Genomic DNA, 22,757 nt, shown 5'->3' on the forward strand with positions numbered 1-22,757 from the left:
AAGTTACTGTCTAGAGACTTATGGTTCCAAGAAAATTCTTAAAAATTAACTCTCAAAAAAAAAGATAAGAACTCTTTGAAAACATATTCCCAATACATTAACACAACCAAAAAGTAATGATGATGCCTTAACATCACCAAATACCTGATTAATATACACAATCAAATTTATGGACGGGATGCAAAACTCAGAGGGGTTGAGGTAACTGCCTGGGGATCCCTAAGGTAGCCAGGATTTAGTGCTGGGGCAGAAGTAACCCCACTAGTATCACGTGAACCCAGCCACAGGTGGGCACATACCAACCTGCTTGCCACAGGTGACCTTAAGTCTGAGGCACAGGGTGCTGGCTCAGGAAGGTGGCCACACCCACAGAGTGGCCCCTGAGGATACCTGTGCCCAGGAACTACAGGCTCCAACCACAGTCCTGCGCAGACGGATCCACATCATTTACATCAGAATCTCTGCAGAAGAGTCCTGAGCATCACTATTCCTACCCAGCATGGGTAGGGTTGGGTTCTAGTGTGCAGACAGGGTGGAACCACAGCCTGACTTGGGCCCGAATGCTGACTCCACCACAACCGACTATGGGACCTGGGACAAGGCACTTCACCTCTCTGGCCTCAGATTCTTTGTCAGTTTAACTTACGATGGGCCACCGCCAACCTGCCTTTGCTCCTGCAGTCCCCGCTCCTAGAATGACTTTCTGCCAACCCAAATTCTAGGCTTCCATAAAGACCCTGTTCAGAAACCCGTTTCCTCTGTGGCTGGTCCCCTCTTGGAGTCATCTCTCCTCCCTCTGACCACGGTGGTGGTGATTGTCTGTGTTATGGGCTCAGGGCAGAGCTGGAGGCCCCTTAGAAACCAGCTAGTCCAAAACTAAAACCCTGATTTTAAAGCCATGGAAATGAGGAATTGATCGAGGAAAGAAGCTGCCCAGCACCACAGAGCAGGTGCACAAAGAAGCTGTGACGGTCTAGGGAGCTTCCTGCCGCCTGGAGCACAGACTTGGGCATTTCCAGCTCTACCACTTGCCAATGAACATAACATCTCTGTGCCTCAGTTTCCTTACCTATAATGGGGACAATAATACCTACCTCCCAGGGTTGCTGTGAGAATTAATTGAGGTGATGGGCTTTGTAACCTGTAAAGTGATGTACACCTGTGAGGGTTAGAGTCCCTATTCCCTCCACAGAAATACCAATAGAGACATGTGAGCTCCTTGAGTCAGGGATCTGCCTCAGGCATCAGGACATACTCAGTAAACAACTGGCACTCAGAAAGCCAGGCTGGGGGGCTTGCAGCCAGCCCAGGAACGTGGCTCAAGAATGGGAGCCATGGCTGTGCCAGGGCTCCAGAGCCCAGTGTCCCTTGGTTGGAACACTGGGAGAAAGAGGAGGGTGGTGGACCCACAACTTCAGCACACTTGTTGGAGGCTACAGCACAGGGTCCAGAGAGGGCTCTGACTTCAAATGGGTCCAGGTCCCAACTGCAGCCTGTTGAGTTTTGTCTGGACTATCTCCCACGCAGGGGCGATGTGAGGCTCAAAGGAGGCCAAGTGGTCCTCCTAGTCTGGCGCCTAACAGAGAGTGGAAGTGTAGTTAGTGTCCCTTCATGCCCTGCTCCCCCTGTCTGAGCAGTAATCCCTACCATTTAATATGGTCTGCAAGGAACATTTACTTTTCTCAAGTAAATATTCCATGAGCTATGTGTTATTGTCTCCATCTTATACAGAGGGAAACTGAGGCACTGAGACGAGAGGGGATGTCCCGGGGTCACATCAATGCTGAGTTGCAGAGATGGGACTCAAACCCAGGTCAACCTGAATTCAGAGCCCAGGACCCCTCCTCCACTCTGTAACACCCCAGAGCTCTGAGTCAGGAGGATGTGTAGGTAACAATGGGGGAGTCTGACCTGGATCAGCTCCTGGGCTATCTGCTGTGTCGGCTGAGCCATCGCCAGGCTCAAGGAAGAGCATGGCACTGTTGGTGGACGTGCCCCAGCAAAATTCGCGGGCGTTGCTCAGGCCAAGCTCATTCATTCTGAGGCTACATTAATAGAGGCAGTAACCGGGAAGTGGGAGGTCAAAGGCAATTTAGGCCCAGTGCTGGATCCCATGTCCTAGAGGGAGGTGGACAAACTGGAGGTAAGGGGCTGGAGGTGACGGAGCAGCATGTCTGGGTTGGGGGTGTCCTTAGGAGTGCTTACAAGGCACGAGCTGCTCCCTGTGGAGAAGAGCAGCCTCAGAGGGATCAGATCGCTGCCTTCCTATCCCTGCCAGGCTGTCCCCAGGCAGAGGGAGCACGCAGGGTCCACGGGCCCAGAGAGCAGAGCTGGGATCAGAGGGGAAAGCCATGGGCTGTCGGATTTTAAAGCCACATGAGAAAATGCCTAAGAGTTAAATAAGAGAGAAACCCAGAAAGTACTTGTAAACTGTGAAGGACGGTGGGCAATACTTGGGAGTAGTCTCTGCGACTATCAAGTTGTGAGCAGATGACCTTGAAGCACGCGCCACAAATAACAACGACTGAAGAGAATTTCTCAGAGCAGAGTATTATAAACAATGGAGACATTCAACCAAGTAAACCAGAAACATTTACCAACACGCTGCTCGGCGAAGGAGGAGGATGGAGAGGAAGGCGGGACTGGCCACCACCCTTCCCCATCTAAGACACAAAAGAGAGCAATGGGGACCAAGATGGCCCCAGAGCCAGCCCCAAAGAACTGCTGAGAGAGAAGGCAATAGAGGGAGGCTCGAGTGCCCATGGGAACAGAGGCCCCCGTGCGTGACGAAGGACGAAAGACGGGGAGCAAGAACGTTCTGAGAGGCCTCCTGAGCTCTAGATCCCTAACCTGGAGACCCGGGCAGCCAGGCCACCCCTCTCTGCTGCAGGAAATCCCCAACTCAGCAGCTGGGCGTGGGGATAGCGCATCCCAGCTCTGTGCAGAGAGGGTCACCTGACGCCGGTGGGCAGCCCCCTTCCTGCTGCAGGGGACACTATCTGTGCCTGACCCCCCCAAGTGGCAGCAAGAGGGGACAGAGGTCAGCTCAGCCCCCGTGCACCCTGGAGATGGGTGAGGAGGTGAGAGCCTCCTGCACGTCCTCACTCTGTCCCCCTCCTCCCCCTTCCTCAAGCCCCGCCCCCTCAGCCCCAAGCCCTCCTGTCCTGCACTCTCTGCTCTGCGCTACCTTGTGGCTTCCCTGCCCTCGACCCTCCAATGACGGCCCAAATCCAAACCCCTCCTTCCGCTGACACTGCCTCCTGACCCAGGAGGCCTCTGCCCAACCCCGACCGACTGCCCCAGGCTCCCAGCGTGCCCCCTTCTCACACAGCTGCTTCCTGTCTCCTGAACACATCAACTTCATCCTCGCCTCAGGGCCTTTGCACCTGCTGTCCCCTACGTTTGCAAACTCTTCCCCCAGCTCTTCGCCTCGCACCCCAGGTCTCACCCCAAATATCACCCTCAGAGAGGCCTCCCGCACCGCCTGGCCCAGTGCTGCTCCAGCCCACGCGGCTGCCGTGCTCCCCCTCTTTCGCTGTCTTCACAGCACTGCCACTCCTTGGGATGGTCAGATTTCTACATTTTCCCATTTGCTGTTCAGCATCTGCTCCCACACCCACCATTTTGTTCACAGCTGTGTCCTCAGAGCTATAACGTGTTAAGTATAAATCAAGTGAACGAATGAATGAATGAATGAATGACTCATTATCTCTTTTATGCACATACCGATTCCCTTGCTCCCTTTTTCTCCACTTCTCCACCCTCCCCATCCCCACCCGGGCTCGTGTCTCCAGGGGCGCAGGGTGGGTTCTGCTCTGAGGGCAGGAAGAGCAGGGACTCCCAGGAGAGGTCAGAGGAGGTCTGGTGTCCGAGCATCCTCTGTGCCTGAGAGAGGGAGGGGCCTAGGAAAGGAGGGCAGCCCCTGCCACACCATCAACCAGCCTGAGGAATAAGGGGGACTGTGGGGGTGGCAGCCGGGGGTCCTTTGGACACCCCAACAGAAGTACACACAGCTGGGATTCTGGAAAGACTTGAATCCCTCTGTCTCCTCCCACCCTTGCTGGGGGCTCCCACAGGATGGACCCAATAGGACGTCAGAGATCAAGGTTGCTGGGGTGAGGCAGACCATGAGGGTCCCCCCCGAGTGACAGTGCAGGACAGAGAAGGTCAGAGGAAGGATCTGGGAGGCCACCTCGCTCCATCATTTCCACTTGCCCCCGGATCTCTGATGGGAGCACACGGCATTTTCTCCATCTTCTGTAAAGTGCTCTGCAAGCAGCTCAACGACGGCGCCCGAACCTCCCTCCTCAGCAGGTGCCGTCCCCAGGTCCCCAAAACGGAAGCTCCGAACTGGGATGCGTCTCCGCTCCTGCCTGCCTTTCTCCCTCTGATGAGATGGGACAGGCTGACAGGGACACACAGTGACCCAGGGACGTGCCCACAGGCTGGGCCTCTCCCAAAAAGCGGTAGCCAGACCCCAGGGAGCTGGCTCCAAGGAGCAGGGGCTCCAGAGGGGCTCCTGGGGGCCAGCCACCCGCGTGGTCTGGGCCAAGCATCTGAGAGGAAGAAAGGGAGGCTGTCCCCTCGGTCCTCCAGCAGCCGGGCTCTGAGCTCCAGGAGAGGGGTCAGAACTCGAAGACTAGGGGAAGATACGGGCACACAGGACGAGGGCCAGGATGGGGTGAGGGGAGGCCAGTCACTGGGCTGGCCCAGCTGGGTGCCCCTCAGGCCTGATGGGCGAGTCTGTGTTTCCTGGCCAGGTCCACAGGAGAAGCCGCCCCAGGCTGGAGGGGGCTGGTGCCCGGCAGACTGCGGAGCAAGCAGAAGCCAGTGAGGGTGAGTTTTGGAGCCTGGGGTTGGGTGACAGGCAGGGGGAAGCCCTGTGGAGGCAGCCCCAGCCCAGGGTGAGTCCGGGGCATTCTCCCAAATCCACCCCCGACCCCACGCACTGAGGAAGGCCCGCGGCGGTCCCCTGGTGAGCTGGGAGTGGCCGGGGGGTTATGGGGATGGCCACTCGCTGGGAGCACGGCTCTGATTTTCTCGCTAAACAAAGGGCTGTCGAGCGGTGGGGAGCCTGCTGGCGTCTCCTGCTAGTAGGGAAGGCAGAAGTGGGGAGAGCCAGGCAGCGCTAACCCAGACACCACACGGGGCACGTGGGGACATCTCGGGGAACAGCAGAAGGACTGGCAGAGCAGGGAGACCTGCCGTCCTCTGTGAGCTCCGGCTGTCCCTGGGAGCAGGAACAGTGACTGCCCCCCGGCTCATCCCGCAGACCGACCAGTGTGACCAGCCGGCGCCTCCATCCAGGCTCAGCACGGGTCCAGCCCACAGCGGTGAGCAGACACCCGTGCAGGGTACTCCCCGGGCGGATGCGCAGAGGGCGTGGCTGGTGTGCACTGCCTGCCCAGAGTCCAGGAAAGGTGCCTCTCCCCACCCAGCGCAGCCACCCGCGCTCTGCCCCAGGCCGCCTGCATACTCACCTGACCAGCCCAAGGAGCCGGTCCTTCGTCCTGGAACAGACCTCGAGCGCCAAGCTCCTCAGCACATCCTGCATCCAACGCAAGTCAGCCGGCGCATCGGGCAGCCAGACTGCCAACCTGGAGAAAGCGGCAGCAACAGCTCCACCCAGCTAAGCCCGAGCAAGTGGCCCCGCCTGGCCTCCCCACGGGCCCAGAGCGGAGGAGCCGGGGTCTCTGCGCCTGAGGCCCAGGCCTAAAGGCATTGGAGGAGGGGTGAAAAGAGCCCAGCGGGGCTGGCTCCATCGCAGGCAGGGCAGACCCAGGGGGCAGCTGCAGAGGCCGGAGGGGTCGGGGAACAATTTGCGATGGACTCTGAACGCAGCGGAGGTGGCCGGGCCCTGAGGCGATTCCCTAGGACATCCGTGGGAAGCCCAGGGCGGGAAAGGGCAGGGCTTTGGGATCAGGCTGGATCGGGTGCAACCCAGCTCCTCTGCTCATTAGCTGTGTGACCTGGGCAAGTCAGGGAACCTCTCTGGGCCTCAGTTTCCTCCCCTGCCAAATGAGGACAGTCCCCTCTCCCGCAGTTCCTAACCTCCTTCCTGTCTCCATCCCTTCCTCTTGCTCCTCCCCAGACCGGCCCCTCTCTCCCCACTCACACCCCTTTGTCCACTCTCCTCTCAGCAGCCAGTGACCTTCCTGAAACACACATCCCCGCAGCCCTTTATGGCTGAAAACCCCCCTGGGCTCCCACATGGGCCCCACAGGGTCAGCAGACGGCCAGGGTGTCTAATTATGGCAGAGAAAGCGCCTGGCCAGGCACCTTCTCAGACTCCCTGGATACTGCAGGGCCTCGCCTACCACCCTATTGCCCTTAAAGGGGCCCCTAAACTGGGACCTCAAACTGGGCAGACAGTCCACAGAGCGTCATGTGACAAGCAAAACAGGCTGGACCGTCACCTCCCTTGTTCTGGACCTTCTGCCTCTGTTATTGTAATCTCCATGTTGAGCGTGTAGGTTACAGAAACCACCAAGTAGGAACTTCCCTGTGGTCTAGGCAGGCCTCCCCATCGGTGCTCAGACGTGGATTTTTCTTTTTTGTAACTGAAAAGGCTAGAATGTGCATTTATCCTTTGGATTTCAACTTGTGGTTTCGGCCTAACAGCAGGCACGAGAAGAATCTGTGCCAGCAGAAAGCTCTCTCCCAGCAAGTTAAACAGCAGAGCCGACCCCGATCAACTCAGCGTAGGGCAGGTCAGAGACCTGGGGCTCACCATCGTAGACCTTCATCCACGGAATAGGGAATTTTTTAAAATACGGATCTTCCCATGACATTTCTCCTGCTGAAACCCTTTGCTGCCTTCCCACCACCATCAGGATGAAGACCACACTCCACACATGGCTGCAGAGCACTGCATGTCTAGCCCCTGCAGCCTCCCCAGCCCCATCTTCTACAGCTTTGGTCCACATTTTGGCTCCAGCCACACTGGCCTCCCTTTCTGCTCCTCAAATGAGCCTTACTCCCTTCTGCCTTCTGCCCCAGGACCTTTGCACATGCTGTTCCACCCATCTGGAATGCTTTTCCCTTCCCTCTTTGCCTAGTGGGCTCTTATACATCCTTCAGATTATAGCTCAAAAGTTACCTCCTCTAGGCAGCCTTTCTTGACCCGATAGCCCCTAGTGGGAGCCATCCGAATTTACAACCAGTGTACACCTGCCTAGGTATCTCTAGGCAGAGCTGTGATTGCACAGGTGAATGTGTGATGATTTGTGGGCCGTGAGGCTCCAAAGGCCAAGGGGACTGGGTCTGGGTCAGTGCTGCTCCCCTAACCCCCTAGGTGGGGCTTGGCCTCTCATAGCCCTTCAGTAACTATTGGTGCAACGAATGAGCAAACGATGCAGAGTGACCCATTAAGCAGCAGAGTCAGAATGCTTAGTGAGGGCTTAACCACAGCCAGTCCACCTTGGGAGGACCTTGTTTTACAGAAAAGGAATCTGAGGCCCAGAGATGTCAAGACACCTGGCCCAGGCCACACAGCAAAATCTGAGCCAGACCAGCCCCTAGAGCGATCCTCAGACACAGCACCTGTCCTCTGAGGCTCTGACAGGTGGAGCAGTGGGCCAAAGGTCCGAGAGACAGGGGAGGGGCCAGGCGCTGGCCCAGAGGCCCCTGCTTGCTCACAGCTGCCACCTCACCTCCTCATCAGTCCCACTCTGCGAGGAGACCATGAGACCCCTCTGGGTCAGGCAGCTGCCACAGGAAGAGTGGGGAGGCCAGCTGGGCTCTGCCCACCCGGGGTGCCAGCCGCCCTTCCTGCCTCGGGCACCGGTCCCCGCATTGCCCCGGCGACACGCCGGCCCCTCCCGGGAGCCCCGGCCGGGCTCACCTTCGGCTCCGGAAGTAGACGTACTCGAAGGGCAGCGTGGCGGGCAGCAGCAGGTAGGTCAGCGCCCGCCCGGGCCCCGAGCGGCAGAAGCGGGCCCAGGCGCGGGGGTCCCGCGCACGCTGTTTCTTCAGCGCTACGAGAGAAGCCGCAGCGTGGCCGCCACCTGGGCCTGGAGCCCCAGGACCCCGCAGCCCAGCCCTCGATGCCACCTGGGGCGGACGGGCGGGCCGAGCCCCTCTGCCTCCCGCGGGCCGCCGCCTGCACCCGCCCCCGCCGGCCGCAGAGGGAGCAGCAGCCGGCCCGGCCCCGCCCAGGAGCCAGCCCCTCGCTCGTGCCCTCCCGTGTCCCTGAAACGGGCAGAGCGTGCCCCTTTCACGGACGAGGAGCCTGAGGCTCAGAGTGCAGAAGTGACTTGCCCAAGGACCGATGCCAGGAGGTGGCGGGGCCAGGACGGACCCCAACCAGTCCGCCTCCCCAGGCTCCTCCCGCCTCTCCGGCCCCTCTGGAAAGTCCGCTGGGGCCCCCAGGCGGGGACGGGCTCCCGCCCCGGAGCTCCCTCAACAGCAGTGACGCGAGGACATAACGACCGACCGAGAGCACCAGCCGCTGCGACCGCAACGACCGTTTCCCGAGCCCCCGTCCCCTGAACTGACCGCGTGGAAGGGACTGGCGCCTGGGCCCCAGACCAAGGCTCACCACGCGCCACCACCCACCATGCTCCCGCCAGCGCCGTGCGGACAGCCGCTTGGAGGGTCCACAGACAGCATGTCGAAGACCCGGCCCCCCATTTACCTGCTCTGTGTCCTAGGCTAGCGCTCCTCTACTGGGGGGTCCGGCGGGACCCACCGCCCTGGGCGTGAGGGCGAGGATGAAGGGACGACCGTAAGGGCGGGGCCAGATAACAGTACCCTTTCTGGTGGGTGGGCTGCAGAGTGGGCAGGGACCTTGGGGGGTGGGGGAGGGGGGGGTCCGTGCCCCATCCCGGAGGTGGCTCTCTGGTGCCCCCATGTGGCTTCAGGGATGCTGCCCCCGTTCCAGAGCCCCAAGCCGGAACCTGAGGGGCTGGGCGCAGATCCAGGCCCATTTCCACACGCGTGTGGTCTCCAGTGCTGAGAGGCGCCCTCCTCATCTCCCCGTGCCCTCCCCACGCCCACTGTCCCCGCTCTGGCCTCAACCACCGTCATCTCTCCTCCCAGCCTCCTGCCTCTTCAGCCGGTCCCCTCCCAGCTAGGTGCATGCAGTTCAGCTGGCCTAGAGTTCAGAGCAGCAGTGACCTCTAAAAGGGAGGTCACCCCCTCAACCTTTAATCCCCCAGGGGCTCATTTCTCCCCTCCCACAGCGTTCCAGGCCGCCTGCCCAACCCTTCCAGCCTCCCCAAGCTCATCTCCGCTACTCTGCACCTCAAGCACTATGCTACAGTCACGGGGGCCTCAAGCTCCCGCCTCAACTCCAGGACATTTGCACATCCTGTGCCCTCTGCCTGAATGCCCATCTTCCCCCTCTCTTTGCCTGGCAGAGTCCTCCTTACAAGGCTCCCTTAGAGGCTCCTCTAACTCGCCCCATCCCCACCATCACATGTGTCTGTGGGACCCTGTGCTTTCCTGCTATTGCAATAGTGACATTTAGGTCCCCTGGCCGGAGCAGATGAAATATTTTAGAGCAGAACTCCTGGTTCTGCCATTTGTGAGTACTGTGACTTTGGGCAAGGCACTTAACCTCTCTGTGCTATGGTTTCCTCATCTGTACAATGGGGACAATTCAGCACTGTCCTCAGAGCATTGTTGGGAGAGTCCAGACCCTCTGTGTGTCCCTCAGGACCTCCTACCCTTTCCTGGACAGTGGGCAGAGGCCTGGCTTTCTCAGGCACAGACTCGGGTTCGAATCCCCCTGTTGCAGGCTCTGAGACCTGGGTGACCCCTTTCCCACTCCGAGCTTCAGTTTCATCATGGGTAAAACGGGGTAAGAAAAAGGAGGAGTGAGTGACATGACACGTAAAGAGCTCCTGGCACCACGCCGGGCACTTAGTAGGTGCTCAAAAAATGAGTCTTGCCCTCTTCCAGACCATGAGCACCTCCGGGGCGGGGTCCCCGGCCCCAGGCCCCCGTGGCAGGGCACCTGCCCGGGGAGCGAGTGAGGCAGGAAGCGGCCGTACCAGCCTCCAGCTCTGGCGAGAGCTGCTCAAAATCCGGCACGTCCTTGACCAGCACGTTGGGCACCGCCCAGTTGAGACACAGGCCCGTCTGCTGGCCTCCGTCACGGCCAGTGTCCCGGGTCCCATCAGCTGGGACCGGGGGCTCCTTAGACACCAACGTCCACAGCACCGGCTCCTTGGTGAGTCCTGGGTCAGGGGAGAGGAGGGGAGGGACAGGTCAGCCCGTCTGGAGCCTCCGGGCGATAGCGACCCCCCGGCTCTCCACACCACCCACAGCATCCGCACCCCTCAACGCCCCAGCCCCGTTCTGGGGACCTGCTTACTGCAAGAGGGACCCATGGCTCACCCCGAATGACCCCTTCCTGCACCCCTCAGGCCTGCTCTGCTCCTGTTTCCTGTGCACTTTGTTATGGTGAATCAGAGCCTAGATCCGAAGACCCGGGCCGGGGTTCACATCCACCTGCAAGACCGTGACCTAACAGCTCCATGCCTCGGTTTCCCTCTCCGCGAAGGGGGAAAATTAAGACTCGCTTTATACGGCTGTTCTGAGAATCAGACGAGATGAATACACAAAGCGCAGGCCCAGGTCTGGGCCCGAGTTAGGTGCTCAGCAAACGCTCCCCGCAGCCGGGTGTTTCAGGCCATAGCATGGGGGGAGGGGGAGCCGAGGACATGGGTTCTGGAGGCCAACGGCCTGGGTTCGAATCTCGGCTCTACCACTTTGAAGAGCATCGCCCTGTGGGGTAACGTCCACGCTCTCCAGGCCCGAACTCTCCGGCCCACCCACTGCCTCATGAACATCCGCACACTCACGCGCACGCACACCTGCGACCAGAGCAAGTCACGTGCCCTCCAGGTGCCGGTCTCTCTTTCTTTGTGCTGGCTCTTCTTCCCTCTGCCTACAATGCCCCCTTCTTTTCTGTCTTCAACGTCTCCATAGTCCTCATAACTAGTCAAAACTCAACTTATTTGTCACCGCCTGCAGGAAGACATCCTTGCCCATGCCACCCCCAGCCCGGGTCGGGTGCCTCCTCTGGGCCCCCACAGCCCCGAGCACCCCTCCGTCCCCCTGGGGAGCTGCCTCTCCCTGGGCCTGTCCCCCTGCACCAGGTTGTGGGCAGCTCGAGAGCAGACACATGTGTGATTCCTCTCCGGGTCCCCAGCATCCCGTTGAGGCCAAGCACAGAGTGGCTGCCGAGGAGGAGAATGGGCGAGCCAACGTCCCTGAACTCTCAAGCACCCAAGAGGCAGGCCCGGCCCGGTGCTCACGTGGCACGTGACCCCGGCTACTGTGGGGGCGGCCACCTACCGCGTCTCTCCAGGAACCTCAGGGCGTCCAGGTACCCTTGTCTGCAATTGTCGGCCACCACCTGCCAACACACAGGCCAGGGTGGGGGGTGGGCTGGGGCGGCCTGGACCTGCCCCTCGAGCTGGTGGTCACTGACCAGAGACCTGTCTTCAACTGGAAGTGATCCCAGTCCAGCCTACACTCCCCGGGAGCCCCCTTGGCAGGGCTCAGGGACCCTGGGGGACCCCAGCCCTGGACGGGGAGGGCCACAGCACCACAGGCAGAACAGATCTGCCCGAGCTGCTTCCCTCTGCGCAGCCTCATTTCCCCCCCATCCTCCCAGACTCCCCGGCTGGCTGGCTGCTCTGGCTCCAGGCCCTCCCGTCTCCGGCCTCAGTTCCCTCCTCTGGAAACTGGGATGACAAGGCCTGGCACAGGATACCTGGGACACCGCCTGTTCCCCATAAGTCAAGGACGGTGGTTCCCTTCGTCCTTTCGACGTTTATTCCCAGGACCAGCCTGAGGTGGCAGAGGAACCCAGGGGCCCCCGCGGGGCCGTCTCAATCAGAGCCCCACTCATGGAGAAAAGGCACCTGCAGGCCCAGCCAGGAGCTTTGCCTTCACTGCTGTGTGACCTCAGGACGGCCACACCACCTTTCTGAGAGCCTTCGTTTGTCTGTAGAATGGGGCTAAGACTCTGTCCACTCCAGGGGTGCAGGCAGGAGCAGAGTAAATGAACACAGCCTCGTTTCATAAAGTGTAAAACCCTACTCAACAAGAGGTGTGAAGGAGGGAGGGCTGGGGCGTGGTTGGGGTGGAGGAGTGCGTTATCATGATAAACCGTGGTCAGATTACCCATTTTCCAGAAATAACAAGGGGCCAAAGGCAGGAAATGTGGGTCTATTGTCCATCATCTCTGAGCTTGGGCCTCACCTCCACGTGATGGCCAGTCATCTGGCCAGGGTTTAGGGCAGCGGTTGAAAGCGTGGGTCTGGGCTAGCTGAGGATTCGAAACGTGGCTTTGCCGCTTCCAGGCTGTGTGACTTTGAACAAGTCGCTTAACCTTTCTGAGCCTTAGCATCCCCATCCCGGGAAACAGAGATGACAACAGGACCTTCTGCAGAGCCTGACCCAGAGGAGTGCCAGCAGAGGCCTGGCTCAAACCCAAGCTCAGTGGGATTGGCGTTAACGTGCTCCCCTGGCCACAAACCCTTGACCACTTGGGGCCAGTCCTAACTCAACACTTGCTCAAGGAGGGGAAGACTAGCAAGGGCATGACCTGAGCCCCAGCTGTGGGTTCGAGGGCTTGGTGGACACATGTGTCCCAACCACCCTCAGACTGTGGGAAGGGATCAGGGCCACACAGTGTGACTCACGGGGCCCTTGACCATGGCCCCGGCTTCGAGGCCAGGCGCTGGGCCAGTCCTACCTCAAGATCGGGAGAGACGAGGGAGGCGAACCCCAGGAATAAGTTCCTGGTGCAGATCTGGAAGCTGGCATTGAAGGTGTTCAGCTCATGTATGTTGGCCGAGGTGCTCTGGGGGCAGATGTCCGCTGTCCCGTAGAAGGGCGACACGGTGATGGTGGAGGCGCAGTCCGCGAAGGGCAAGTTGTTGCTCAGACCCCCGTCAATGTAGCGCTGCGATGGCGGGTGGACAGTGGGCGGAGCTGCCCTCTCAGCACGCCGGCCCTCCTCCCACGCTGCCACGGAGCCACCGGTCGGAAGTGGGCTGCAGCCGGCGACCCCAGGGCTGCCCCTGGGTCACTAAGGCCCCTCTAGCCCAGGAGCAGGGGGAGGGCTAGCACACAGTAGGTGCTCAAAGAGTGCTGGTCCCTCCTTCGCCCCCCTCAACACCTCTCAACAGGAGGCACCTTGGGCTGCCCGGAGCATGGAGCAGGGGCTCAGCCACTTACCTCCCCTCTGAATTCGGGAGGAATCACCCCACAGTAGAAAGGAAGGTACAAAGAGCAGATCAAGGCCTGGGGAGACAAGAGTCAGCAGAAATACACTTGTCCGCACTCCTCACATTCAGAACCTGCTCTGAGCATGGCGTCTACTCCCAGGACAGCTTGTAGAGTGGGCGTTATTAGTCCCGTGTCCAGGGGAGGAAACTGAGGCCCCAGGAGGGTCATGTCCCGGCCGAGTTCTCAAGGTTAAGAAGGGATCTGATGCAGCCCCATCTCTGCACCCACCCTCCTCCTCCTCCTCCCAATGGGATCCTGGCTGACTCAAGACTGCTGCTGGAATTTTCTTTTCCCCAAGGACAAAGAGAGGCGCCAAGGACCATTTCTTCTTCATCTGCCTGGCAGGAATTCGTCACCAAGAATCTAGATGTACCCCCCAGAGTGTGTTCCTTAGACACAGATCCAACTAGATACACCTCAAACAAGAAACCCTGACCTCCCTACCCACTTGGAAAACACCATTTGCTCTTCCCAGTAGAGGCTCTGACAAGTCCTGCAGTAGAAAAGACCCTTAACATAGACCCTGATGCTATGGACATTTAGAGCGGGGTCTAGGGGGAGGGGCTGTCCTGTGCATCATAGGATGTTTAGCAGCACCCCTGACCACTACCCACTGGATGCCAGTAGTGTAGGCTTGCGTGTACACACACACATACACACACAGTTGTGATGACCAAAAATGTCCCCAACGTAGCCAAATGGCCCCAGACAGAAAGTCACCTCCTGTTGAGAACCACTGACCTAGAGCTTATGAAATTTGTGGTGTACATAACCTTGTCTCTCAAGCATTTGGAGACATCCACCCCTGGGAGATGCAGAGCCCATCCTGGCCCTGACTGTATGGAAACGCAGGTGACAGCCTCATTCCCACTGAGCCATAATTAATAACCGTGACAGCCGCTAAGGTTTACTGAGCACCTGCTCTGTGTCAGGCCCTGTACCATGTGCACACAGGCAAAGACGCTGCAGACACTTTGGGGCCCCCGGGGGGCTTCCTCTGGAGGACTTGACCAGCCGGCAGCAGGGGACCAGCCCCTCCCTGCGCACACTAAGAACTCCGGTCAGCAGAGGCGCAGAGCCAGGCCCTGGGCTGGGTGCTGGGGGCACCAAGATGAAGCAGATTCTGCATCGGGGACCCCAGGCTGGCTGGAAGGCACAGGCCCCGCTGGGGAGGGTGAGCAGGGCTGCCATGGGGGAAGCACGAACCGGCCGGCTGAGGCCTCAGAGGGTAGGGCCTTGTCTCCCCACCTGTCTGCGCACTCCTGGGAGCCTCCTGACCACCCCCCATCCTGTCCCTGGCCTCTCTCCCTGCCCATGTGGCTCTCTGTCATGTCATGTTCTATTTCAATGCTGAATTGTTTCTGAATTCATTACCTGCAGATGTGGTCATTATCTGTACCCTACACCCAGCAGACTGGAAGCCCCAAGATTTCTGTCTCTCATTCTGCTATAGTCACAGTGCCTGGCACATAACAGACACTCAATCAACCTTTGCCTGCTGGGTCAAAAAATGCCTGGAGGACTGGAGTGGTGTGGGGGCTGGGCAGGTACCCATCCGGAAAGAGCAGCCCCTTTGGGTGCCCTGATTACCAAGGCCTGACTTTGCCCCCGTCCCCAGCCAGACCCTTCTGTGTGCAGCCAAGGGGCCTCCCCATGGCTAGCCAGGAAGTCTCCAACCTCACCTTGCCTCCCACTCACCTGTCTGTGCCTCAACTCCCTCAGTTGTAAACACCCTTGGGAGCTTCAAGCCCCAACCCCACTACCCACCCCCACCCCTACCCCCACCCCGCAGACATGTGTGCCCCTGGGAAGCTCCGGGAAGTCACTCTGGCAGGAGATGGAGCCCACCTACCTGCCACCAGGCCGTGGGTCCCACCACCTGCTCACCTGGATGACCTCATCGCGGCTGGCAAAGTCAGTGACTATGACGTTGTGGCCATCAGGCCAGCGGGTCAGCGAGATGCCCAGCTGCTGGGAGGCCAGGATGTGAATGTCAGCTGGGAGATCGGCCTGCAGCTGCTGCTTGATGTGCTCGATGGGCGCGAAGGCGGGGTGGAAGACGCCCAGACTCAGCTGATCCACCTGCTTGACCATGTCCAGGAGGCGGGAGCAGCAGAAGTCTGCGGACACGCGGAGGGGAAGGGTCCTTAGCCACCCAGGGCCTGCCCACACTTGTCCCAAAGGCTGGACTCCCCACTGGGTACATGGGGCTAGAGGGTCCTCCCCTCTCCCGCTAGAGTCTGTGCCCAGCTCTGCGTTCAAAGGCTCTGTCCACCTTTTGACCTAGGCAACAGTCTTCCCGGCTCCGAGCCTGGGATCTGTCCTCTGCAAAATGGGGGTCACCACAGTCTTGGGTGCGAAACACCCTTCTCGGTGCCCACCCTCTCCCGTTGGAATCAGCTTCGCCTCGGGCAGGCGAGCCCGTGGCCCCCAGCCCTCCTGGCCCGCGCCGTCCCGGACGCACCGACCGACTTGCCCACGATGATGGACATGGCGTTGAGCGCCCCGGACGAGGAGCCATAGATGCGGCGGGCGCCCTGGAGGAGGCGCGGGGCGCGCTCTCTCAGGCACTGGGTCACGCCCACGTGGTAGAGGCCTAGGAAGCCGGAGCCCGAGAAGGACAAGTTCCAGCTGCCGTCTTCCTCGTAGCACGCCATGGCGGCGAGGCGGGCCGGGGCCGGGATGGGGCGCCGTTCGGGGAAGCGTGGCCGGTCGGCTGCGGAGCGGGAGACGGGGCCCAGAGGTGAAGCTCCCGCCGGAGCCAGGCCCCGCCCCCGGGCTGCGTCACCCACTGCCCCAGCCAATGAGGTCTCCGAGCCTCGCCCCTAACCCCCAGCCCCAGGTGTGCGCCAGGTTGCTCCAGAAGTGCTGGCACACTGTGGGCGCCGCGGCACCGCCCCCACACGCCTGCCCTGGGTTCGGGTCACGATCCGGGATTCCAGGTGAGGAGGCCCCGGGGGAACGGGACCAACTCTTCCCCTGACCTCTGATAGGGGTGACAGAAGCGTTATTCCCGCCCGCGTTTTACAGATGAAGAGACTGCGACAGCGAGGGAAAGTGCTGGCCAGGAAGCGGCAGCTGGACCCACAACACCTGGTCTTTGGGGCCAAACCAGACTTAATTCTCCAGCTGTGCTGGTTCAGGGACCGGGGAGAGCCCGTGGGAGGCAGGGGGTCTGGGTTCCACACTCCGCCCCCACCACCTTTGTGACTTTGCCCAAACTCCTCACCCTCTCTGGGCTGCAGTTTTTCAGCAGAATATGCCAGGCTTGGATGTCAGGACCTGTAGGGCCCCTTCCGTTCCAACCGCTGTGCCCCCAAACACAGACCTGCCATCAGCTGCCCAGCCCTGGGGGGTGAGCTGGCAGAGGGGGCAGCAGGCCCCCACTCTGGGCCCAGTGCTTCCTCTGCAGCCAGCCTCACAGAGCTGTGAGGGTAGGGACCGTGGTGCCCACATGCGGTCCAGGGACGTGAGCCCTGGAGAGGCGTGGACACCGGCTGGGCCAGGACATGCCTCCAAGAGAACTGCCCACAGCCCTCTAAACTGGGGCAGCAGTTCTAGAAGTCAAGCCAGCACAACGAGTGACATTAAGTTCCCCAGAGACATTCTCCACTGGGCCCATGGTGGGATGCAGAGGAGGAGGGGTGGCAGCATTGCCTGTGGCAGCTGGTTATAGATGACCCCTCCCCTCCTCCAGGGAATGGATAAGTAACCACATGGGACTGCTCATGGAACCTCACAGAGCCTCAGAATTGACCGGCAGAAGAAGAATGAGGTTTATTGCACGGCACCATTTATGTGAACATTTTCCAACACTCCCAAAGCGTTACTGGCTATTTTTTAAATAATATATTACCTGCCTGGAGATGGGTTGGAAGGTGACACATTACATATGTTAGAGGATGTGTCTATGGAGAATGGAAGGCAAAGGAGAGAGGAGATGAGGAGGAAGGGGCGATGAATACAATAGCAGAATAAAACAGATGAGGCGCACCTGAGGCGCTCATGGGAAGGGGAGGGGACACAGCTGGGCAGCAGCGGCGGAGCTGGACCCGAGCCCAGGCCGGTGGCCGTGAACTGGCGCTCAGGCTCTCCTGCACGGCCCCAGACCAAGGAGGGGGCAGGGCAGCGGGCAGAGCATCCTGGACTCGCCTCATGCTGCTCCAGGGTGCAGTGTGCCTGGAGGCCTCTTTCTGTGGAGGTGGGAGCTGGTGGGTCAGGAGAGGCTTTATGGGGGACCCTCTGAAGGTTGACAATACACCTTTGCAAGTATTTACCTCCTACCTGGTGCTAGGAAAAGTGCTTTTCCTAGGTCATCTCATTTTATCTCCACAACAGCCCTGTGAGCTAGACAGTATTGCCAACCCTGTTTTACAGGTGGAGGAACTGAGACATAAACCGGGGACCCAGGAGAGCCAGCCAGTAAGAGGCTGAGCTGGGACTCCGCTGGTGTCCTTGCTGCCCTGACAGGAGAGAAGGGTGGGGGCAGGAAGTGGCGCTGAGGGAGCCTGAGTTTCGGCCGGGAGGGACCACAGGGACCAGGCTGAAGGGCATGGGGTTACACAACAGAGTAGAGGCCTTCTGCAGGAATCAGGGCAGGACGGTACTTCTCGGAGAGTCCTGGAGGGCTGAGTGCGGGAAGCTGGAGGCAGGGGCCGACCGACACGGTGGGTCAGGCCAAGTGCACAGCAAGTGGGCCAGGCGGGCCGCCCAGGCTGGTGGGAAGGCGGGGCGAATGGGATTGTGCACCCTTGGGACTTCCAGGTGGAGGTGAACATGCGCTCCAGGGGCCCGGAGCTGTGGGGAGAGATGGGGCCGGAGATGGGGCTGGACAGGGTGAATGGGCATCTGGGCTGTAACAGAGGTCACAGAGATGCCCAGGAGAGGGTGTACCTCAGAGATCGTAGAATGAGGACGCACTCTGTGAGCTGACATGGTGCGTTTTCCAAATTTGTGGTTAAGTGACAGATGCAAAATGCAAGACCGTGTATGTAGGGTGCTACCTTTTGCATAAGAAATAGGAGGAAATAGGAAAATATTCATGTGTCTGCTTTTTTTTTCTTTCTCTTTTTGAAAAAAAAAAAAAAAAAAGAGATGCAAAGAGGATAAGACGGCAGTTACCAGGTGCGGGTGGGTACCAGTGGAGGGGCCAGGGAGCTGTACTTCTTTGAGTTTAACTTGATGCATAGATCTGGCTTTGGAACCAATTTAATCCTCTATACACTTAAAAAAAAAATCATCAAACATTAGAGGAAAAAAACTTATAGTGGAACATAAGCAGAAACAAATGAACCGAACTGTATTTCAAATTAATGACATAACCATAGTGAGGGGGGGCTTTGGAACACAAGACTTTGGCTGTATATCCTCCAGGCTACGAACAGCAGGACTGCAGATAAATATTGACCTCCGCTTTTGGCACTGGTGTGGGATGGCAATTCTGAAACTATTTTCTGTGATTTGTAGGAATGAGCCAGAAGAAAATAGACTGAGGATGATGGGAGTTGGGTTTCTCACTCTCAGAGAAACAAGTTACAAATATGGAAAGACAGAAGGCTAGAGTGGACCCAGAGCTAGAATTGAAGGTATCAGCGTGAACTCATGGTTTTTGATTGATACATAGATAGCTGGAGAAATAGGTATAGATATGTGTGTCTACTATTCTTACATATTTTTATTTATACTTTTCGGATCTGTCCTCTGAAAAGGGCTAGAAGCAAAAATACTCCAAAAACAATGAGCACAGCCAGCACCCAGATCTTGGTTTCTAAGTACCATTTTACACAAAAAGGAAAGAGCTCTTTGGGGAAATGAGTGATTGCTAGGGCTGGGCAGGACAAGAACAAGGTGAGCCTGTAACATCTTATGCCAGAAAACAAGGAAGTCTTCAAAAAACGACAGGGGCTTGTTAAAAGCATGCAGGAGTCAGCTTGAAGGGGGTTTCACTGGCTAAATCTGGGACAATTTGAACATCAAAATAAATAACGTTAATAACAGAATGTTCATGGAATAAGGAATCCTTGAGTCCATCAATGAAAGAAATGAATAAAGCAGTGGAGGAGACAAAGCTCTCCCTTACATAAAATGCTAAGTAATAACTGTAGAAAGTAATGTGGAAATGCAGAATCATTTTGCAAGATTCTCAGCAATAATCGATTCAGGCAGGAGCCATCAGTGGAGGCTCGATCTGGTAGAGACCAGGAACAGGATATTTACACAGTTTCAAAGTTCCTTCCTCACGTTTACTGTAAAATTACAAATTACAAAAGTAAAAATACTTTTACAAAAGTAAAAATAGATTACAGTGGATTAATCCTGCAAATACAGCCAGAACCAAATATCAAAGTTACCGTCACCAATAACGGGGACAGACTGACATCACAGGCCTCCTGAAGTGATCCCTAAGAATGACAAACATCACGTGATGAATAGTGACCCTCCAGAGACGTCCACACCCCGATACTCAGAACCTGTGAAGATGTTATCTCACGTCTTTGCGGATGAGATTAAATTAAGAATCTTCAGACAGGGAGATTATTCTGGATTATCTGGGTGGGCCCAATGTAAAAGAAGGATCCTTAAAAGATAGAAGAGGTTAGCAGAAGAGTCAGAGATTCTAAGATGCTGCAATGCTGACTTTGAAGATGGAGGAAGGGGCCACCAGCCAAGGTATGTGGGCACCTCCGAAAGACAAGGAAATGGATTCTCCCTACAGCCTCCAGAACGAACGCAGCCCTGTCACACTTTGACTTTAACCGGTGAGACCCATGTCAGACGGCTGACCTCCCAAACTGTAAAATAAGAAATTCGTGTTTTTCTAAGCCGGTAAGTTTGCAGTCATTTGTTACAGCAGCAACAAGAAACAAATATACATCCCTTCTGTAGTATCCTTGACAAAAATGCATAACTCGAATGTAATTCTGAGGACCCGTAAAATAAATGCAGATTATGGGACATTCTGAATAACCTGCCTGTTCTCTTACCAAAAAACTTAGAATCATGAAAGACAAAGAAAGGCAGGTGAAAGGAGACTAAAGTGACATGGCAGGTAAGTGCAAAACGTGGTCCTGGATTTGAGCCCGGCCTGGGGGGACAATTGGCAAAATGTAAGTGTGAACTGGGAGTTCCGTAGTAGTCCCATGTTCACGTTACATTTCCAGATATTGAAAATTGTGCTGTGATTACATAAGACAAAGTCCTTGTTCTTAGGAAATACTCTGAGATATCAAGCAAAGATATTTAGTGAAGAGGTGTGGTTTCTGCGACCTAATCTACGACGGCGCAGGGGAAAAAACCTCTCTCTCTCTTTCTATCTTGTATCTTTATTTATCTGTGTTTAGAGAGAGAGAGAAAGCAAATGTTATTGATGGGAGAATCTGGGGAAGGGGACGTGAGAGTTCTTTTTTTGCACAATTCTTGCATCTTCCCTGAGACTGTGAGATTGTATTGCAACAAAAAGGACAAAGCAGGGGGCTGGCCCCGTGGCTGAGTGGTTAAGTTCGCGCGCTCCGCTGCAGGCGGCCCAGTGTTTCGTCGGTTCGAATCCTGGGCGCGGACATGGCACTGCTCGTCAGACCACGCTGAGGCAGCGTCCCACATGCCACAACTAGAGGAACCCACAACGAAGAATACACAACTATGTACCGGGGGGCTTTGGGGAGAAAAAGGAAAAAATAAAATCTTAAAAAAAAAAAAAAAAAAAGAAAACATATGGACAAAGAGAACTGATCGGTGGTTGCCAGGGGAAAGGGGGGTGGGGGGAGGGCACTAGGGGTGAAGTGGTGTACCTACAACATGACTAATAATGATGTACAACTGCAATTTCACAAGAATGTTAACTTTCATAACCTTAATGAAAAAAAAAAAAGGACAAAGCAGACAGTATCCCCTCCTGGTCGGGCTCGTGGGACTTGAGAAGGTGTGGCCCCGCAGGCGCACGGGGGAGTTGTGTCCAGCCTCGGTGTTCTGAGGGTGACTTTGGACTTGCCGGAGAGCACAGATGAACCGAGGAGACGGTGGTACCTCCTTGGAGAGCCGCTCAGAGAACCTGACCTGCTGCCACGTCTCCTCTCTCAGCGATTCTGCAGAGAGAGAGGTGGTTGCTGAAACAGTAAATGCCCCAAAGTGGAAGTGAGGGAGTGGGGGTGAACGTGAGGAGGCCTCTCTAGTGGCTCCCCAGTTAAGAAGGAGAAGAAGAGGGGGCTGGGCCTGGGGCCTGCTGGCTGAGTTTGGTGAACTCCACTTCGGCAGCCCAGGTTTGGTTCCTGGGCCTGGACCTACACTACTCATCAGTGGCTGTGCTGTGTCGGTGACCCACATGCAAAATAGGGGAAGATGGGCACAGATGTTAGCTCAGGGAGAATCTTCCTCAGCAAAAAAAAAAAAAAAAATCAAAAAAAAAAAAAAAAGAAGAACGAGAACAAGAATAAGAAGACCTAGGCTGTGCCAGAGAGTGGGCATGAGCTGAGAGATGGGCTCAGGGACACCACCAAAAAGAAGAAGAAGACAAAAGTGGGGGAAGTGGTTTCTGAGCTGTGAGATGCTTTAAGCCTTGTGTCCTCTTGCTGTTGGAGGAGTGGAGCACAGGTGCCGGACAGGGTAGAGAGTTCCGGCACGTCTGGCTGCTACCTGAGACTTGGACCGTGTTACCTGGTGTGGTCATCCCATCTCGTCCTGCTTTAATAATATGGGCCACAAAGGAGCAGATGTGACCCCACTGGCTTCTCAGCTTGTTCAAGTTGGGAAGCCTGGCCTTCAGACCCGGCGCTGCCCAGCCGCCATCCGCAGGCCGTTCTCAACATCGTTGTCCTCCACTGGTTTGCCTTTCTCCCCGCTCTATTTTAAAAGCTTATAAAAATGAAATAAAAGCTTGGTGAAGTGGTGTAACAAGCCTGCTGTTTACTGGAGTGGGTCCCATGCCTCCACCTGTGCCTGGAGGAATTGGGGCTTCGTGAAAGTTTGTGGACTAAATGCTTGACCTGCTACCTGGATGGGTCATTTTCACAGGAGGAGGTGGAACAGCCTGCTTCCCTTGGGTACAAGGAGCCGGGAGTGAAGGTCAGCCTGCCCGTGTGGACACTGGGAACAGAGGCCAGCCCAGCCTCCCTCCCACAGATGTGAGTGATGCCTGCCTTTGCCCATCCCACGCCTGGGGCGTCAGGAGCAGATCCACCTCCCAGGTGTTCAGCCCAGCATGACAGAGGAACCCTGGCATCTGCAAGCAAGCAGATCCGGTAAGGACAGGTTCTCGCTGGCGCTGCCTCTGTGCCCTGCCCCTGGCCGGGTGCATGCCCGCAGGGATGCGGCTGCCCATCCTGTCTCTGGAGGAGCTGTGGTGAGAGGCGGGAGGAGGGCAGGCACGGGCGCCGCTGGGCGCGTTTCCTCCATGTGGTGTCTGTGTGGAAGCCTGAGCGCAGGGCTGCCAGCCAGGAGCAAGACATCGCCCCTGCCAGCCCTGCCCACCCCACCACTGCTGGACCAAAGGGCTGGGAGGGCCCTGGCATTCCGTG

The 22,757-nt window shown here is 57.4% G+C and overlaps 1 protein-coding gene across 3 annotated transcripts; it reads right to left on the reverse strand.

The window, feature by feature from the left end:
• Positions 1–2,534: 2,534 nt before the first annotated feature.
• PNPLA5 (patatin like phospholipase domain containing 5) lies at positions 2,535–16,731 on the reverse strand. Of its 3 annotated transcripts, none has more exons than XM_023631225.2 (11): positions 16,478–16,706; positions 15,713–15,964; positions 15,136–15,368; positions 13,198–13,263; positions 12,713–12,922; positions 11,305–11,365; positions 9,996–10,181; positions 7,844–7,976; positions 5,481–5,597; positions 4,950–5,090; positions 3,695–4,809 (listed from the first exon to the last, which is right to left on the reverse strand). In XM_023631225.2, exons 2-11 carry the CDS (start codon positions 15,903–15,905, stop codon positions 4,725–4,727), a joined length of 1,425 nt encoding a protein of 474 aa, XP_023486993.2. In that variant the 5' UTR covers positions 15,906–15,964; positions 16,478–16,706; the 3' UTR covers positions 3,695–4,724. The 3 variants fall into 3 exon arrangements, with proteins under 3 accessions (XP_023486995.2, XP_023486993.2, XP_023486994.2); XM_023631226.2 differs by having other exon boundaries at positions 4,950–5,087; positions 16,478–16,704; XM_023631227.2 differs by lacking the exon at positions 4,950–5,090 and having other exon boundaries at positions 2,535–4,809; positions 16,478–16,731.
• Between the last annotated feature and the right edge of the window lie 6,026 nt (positions 16,732–22,757).

This window comes from Equus caballus, chromosome 28, assembly GCF_041296265.1.
Source record: "Equus caballus isolate H_3958 breed thoroughbred chromosome 28, TB-T2T, whole genome shotgun sequence".
NCBI lineage: Eukaryota > Metazoa > Chordata > Mammalia > Perissodactyla > Equidae > Equus > Equus caballus.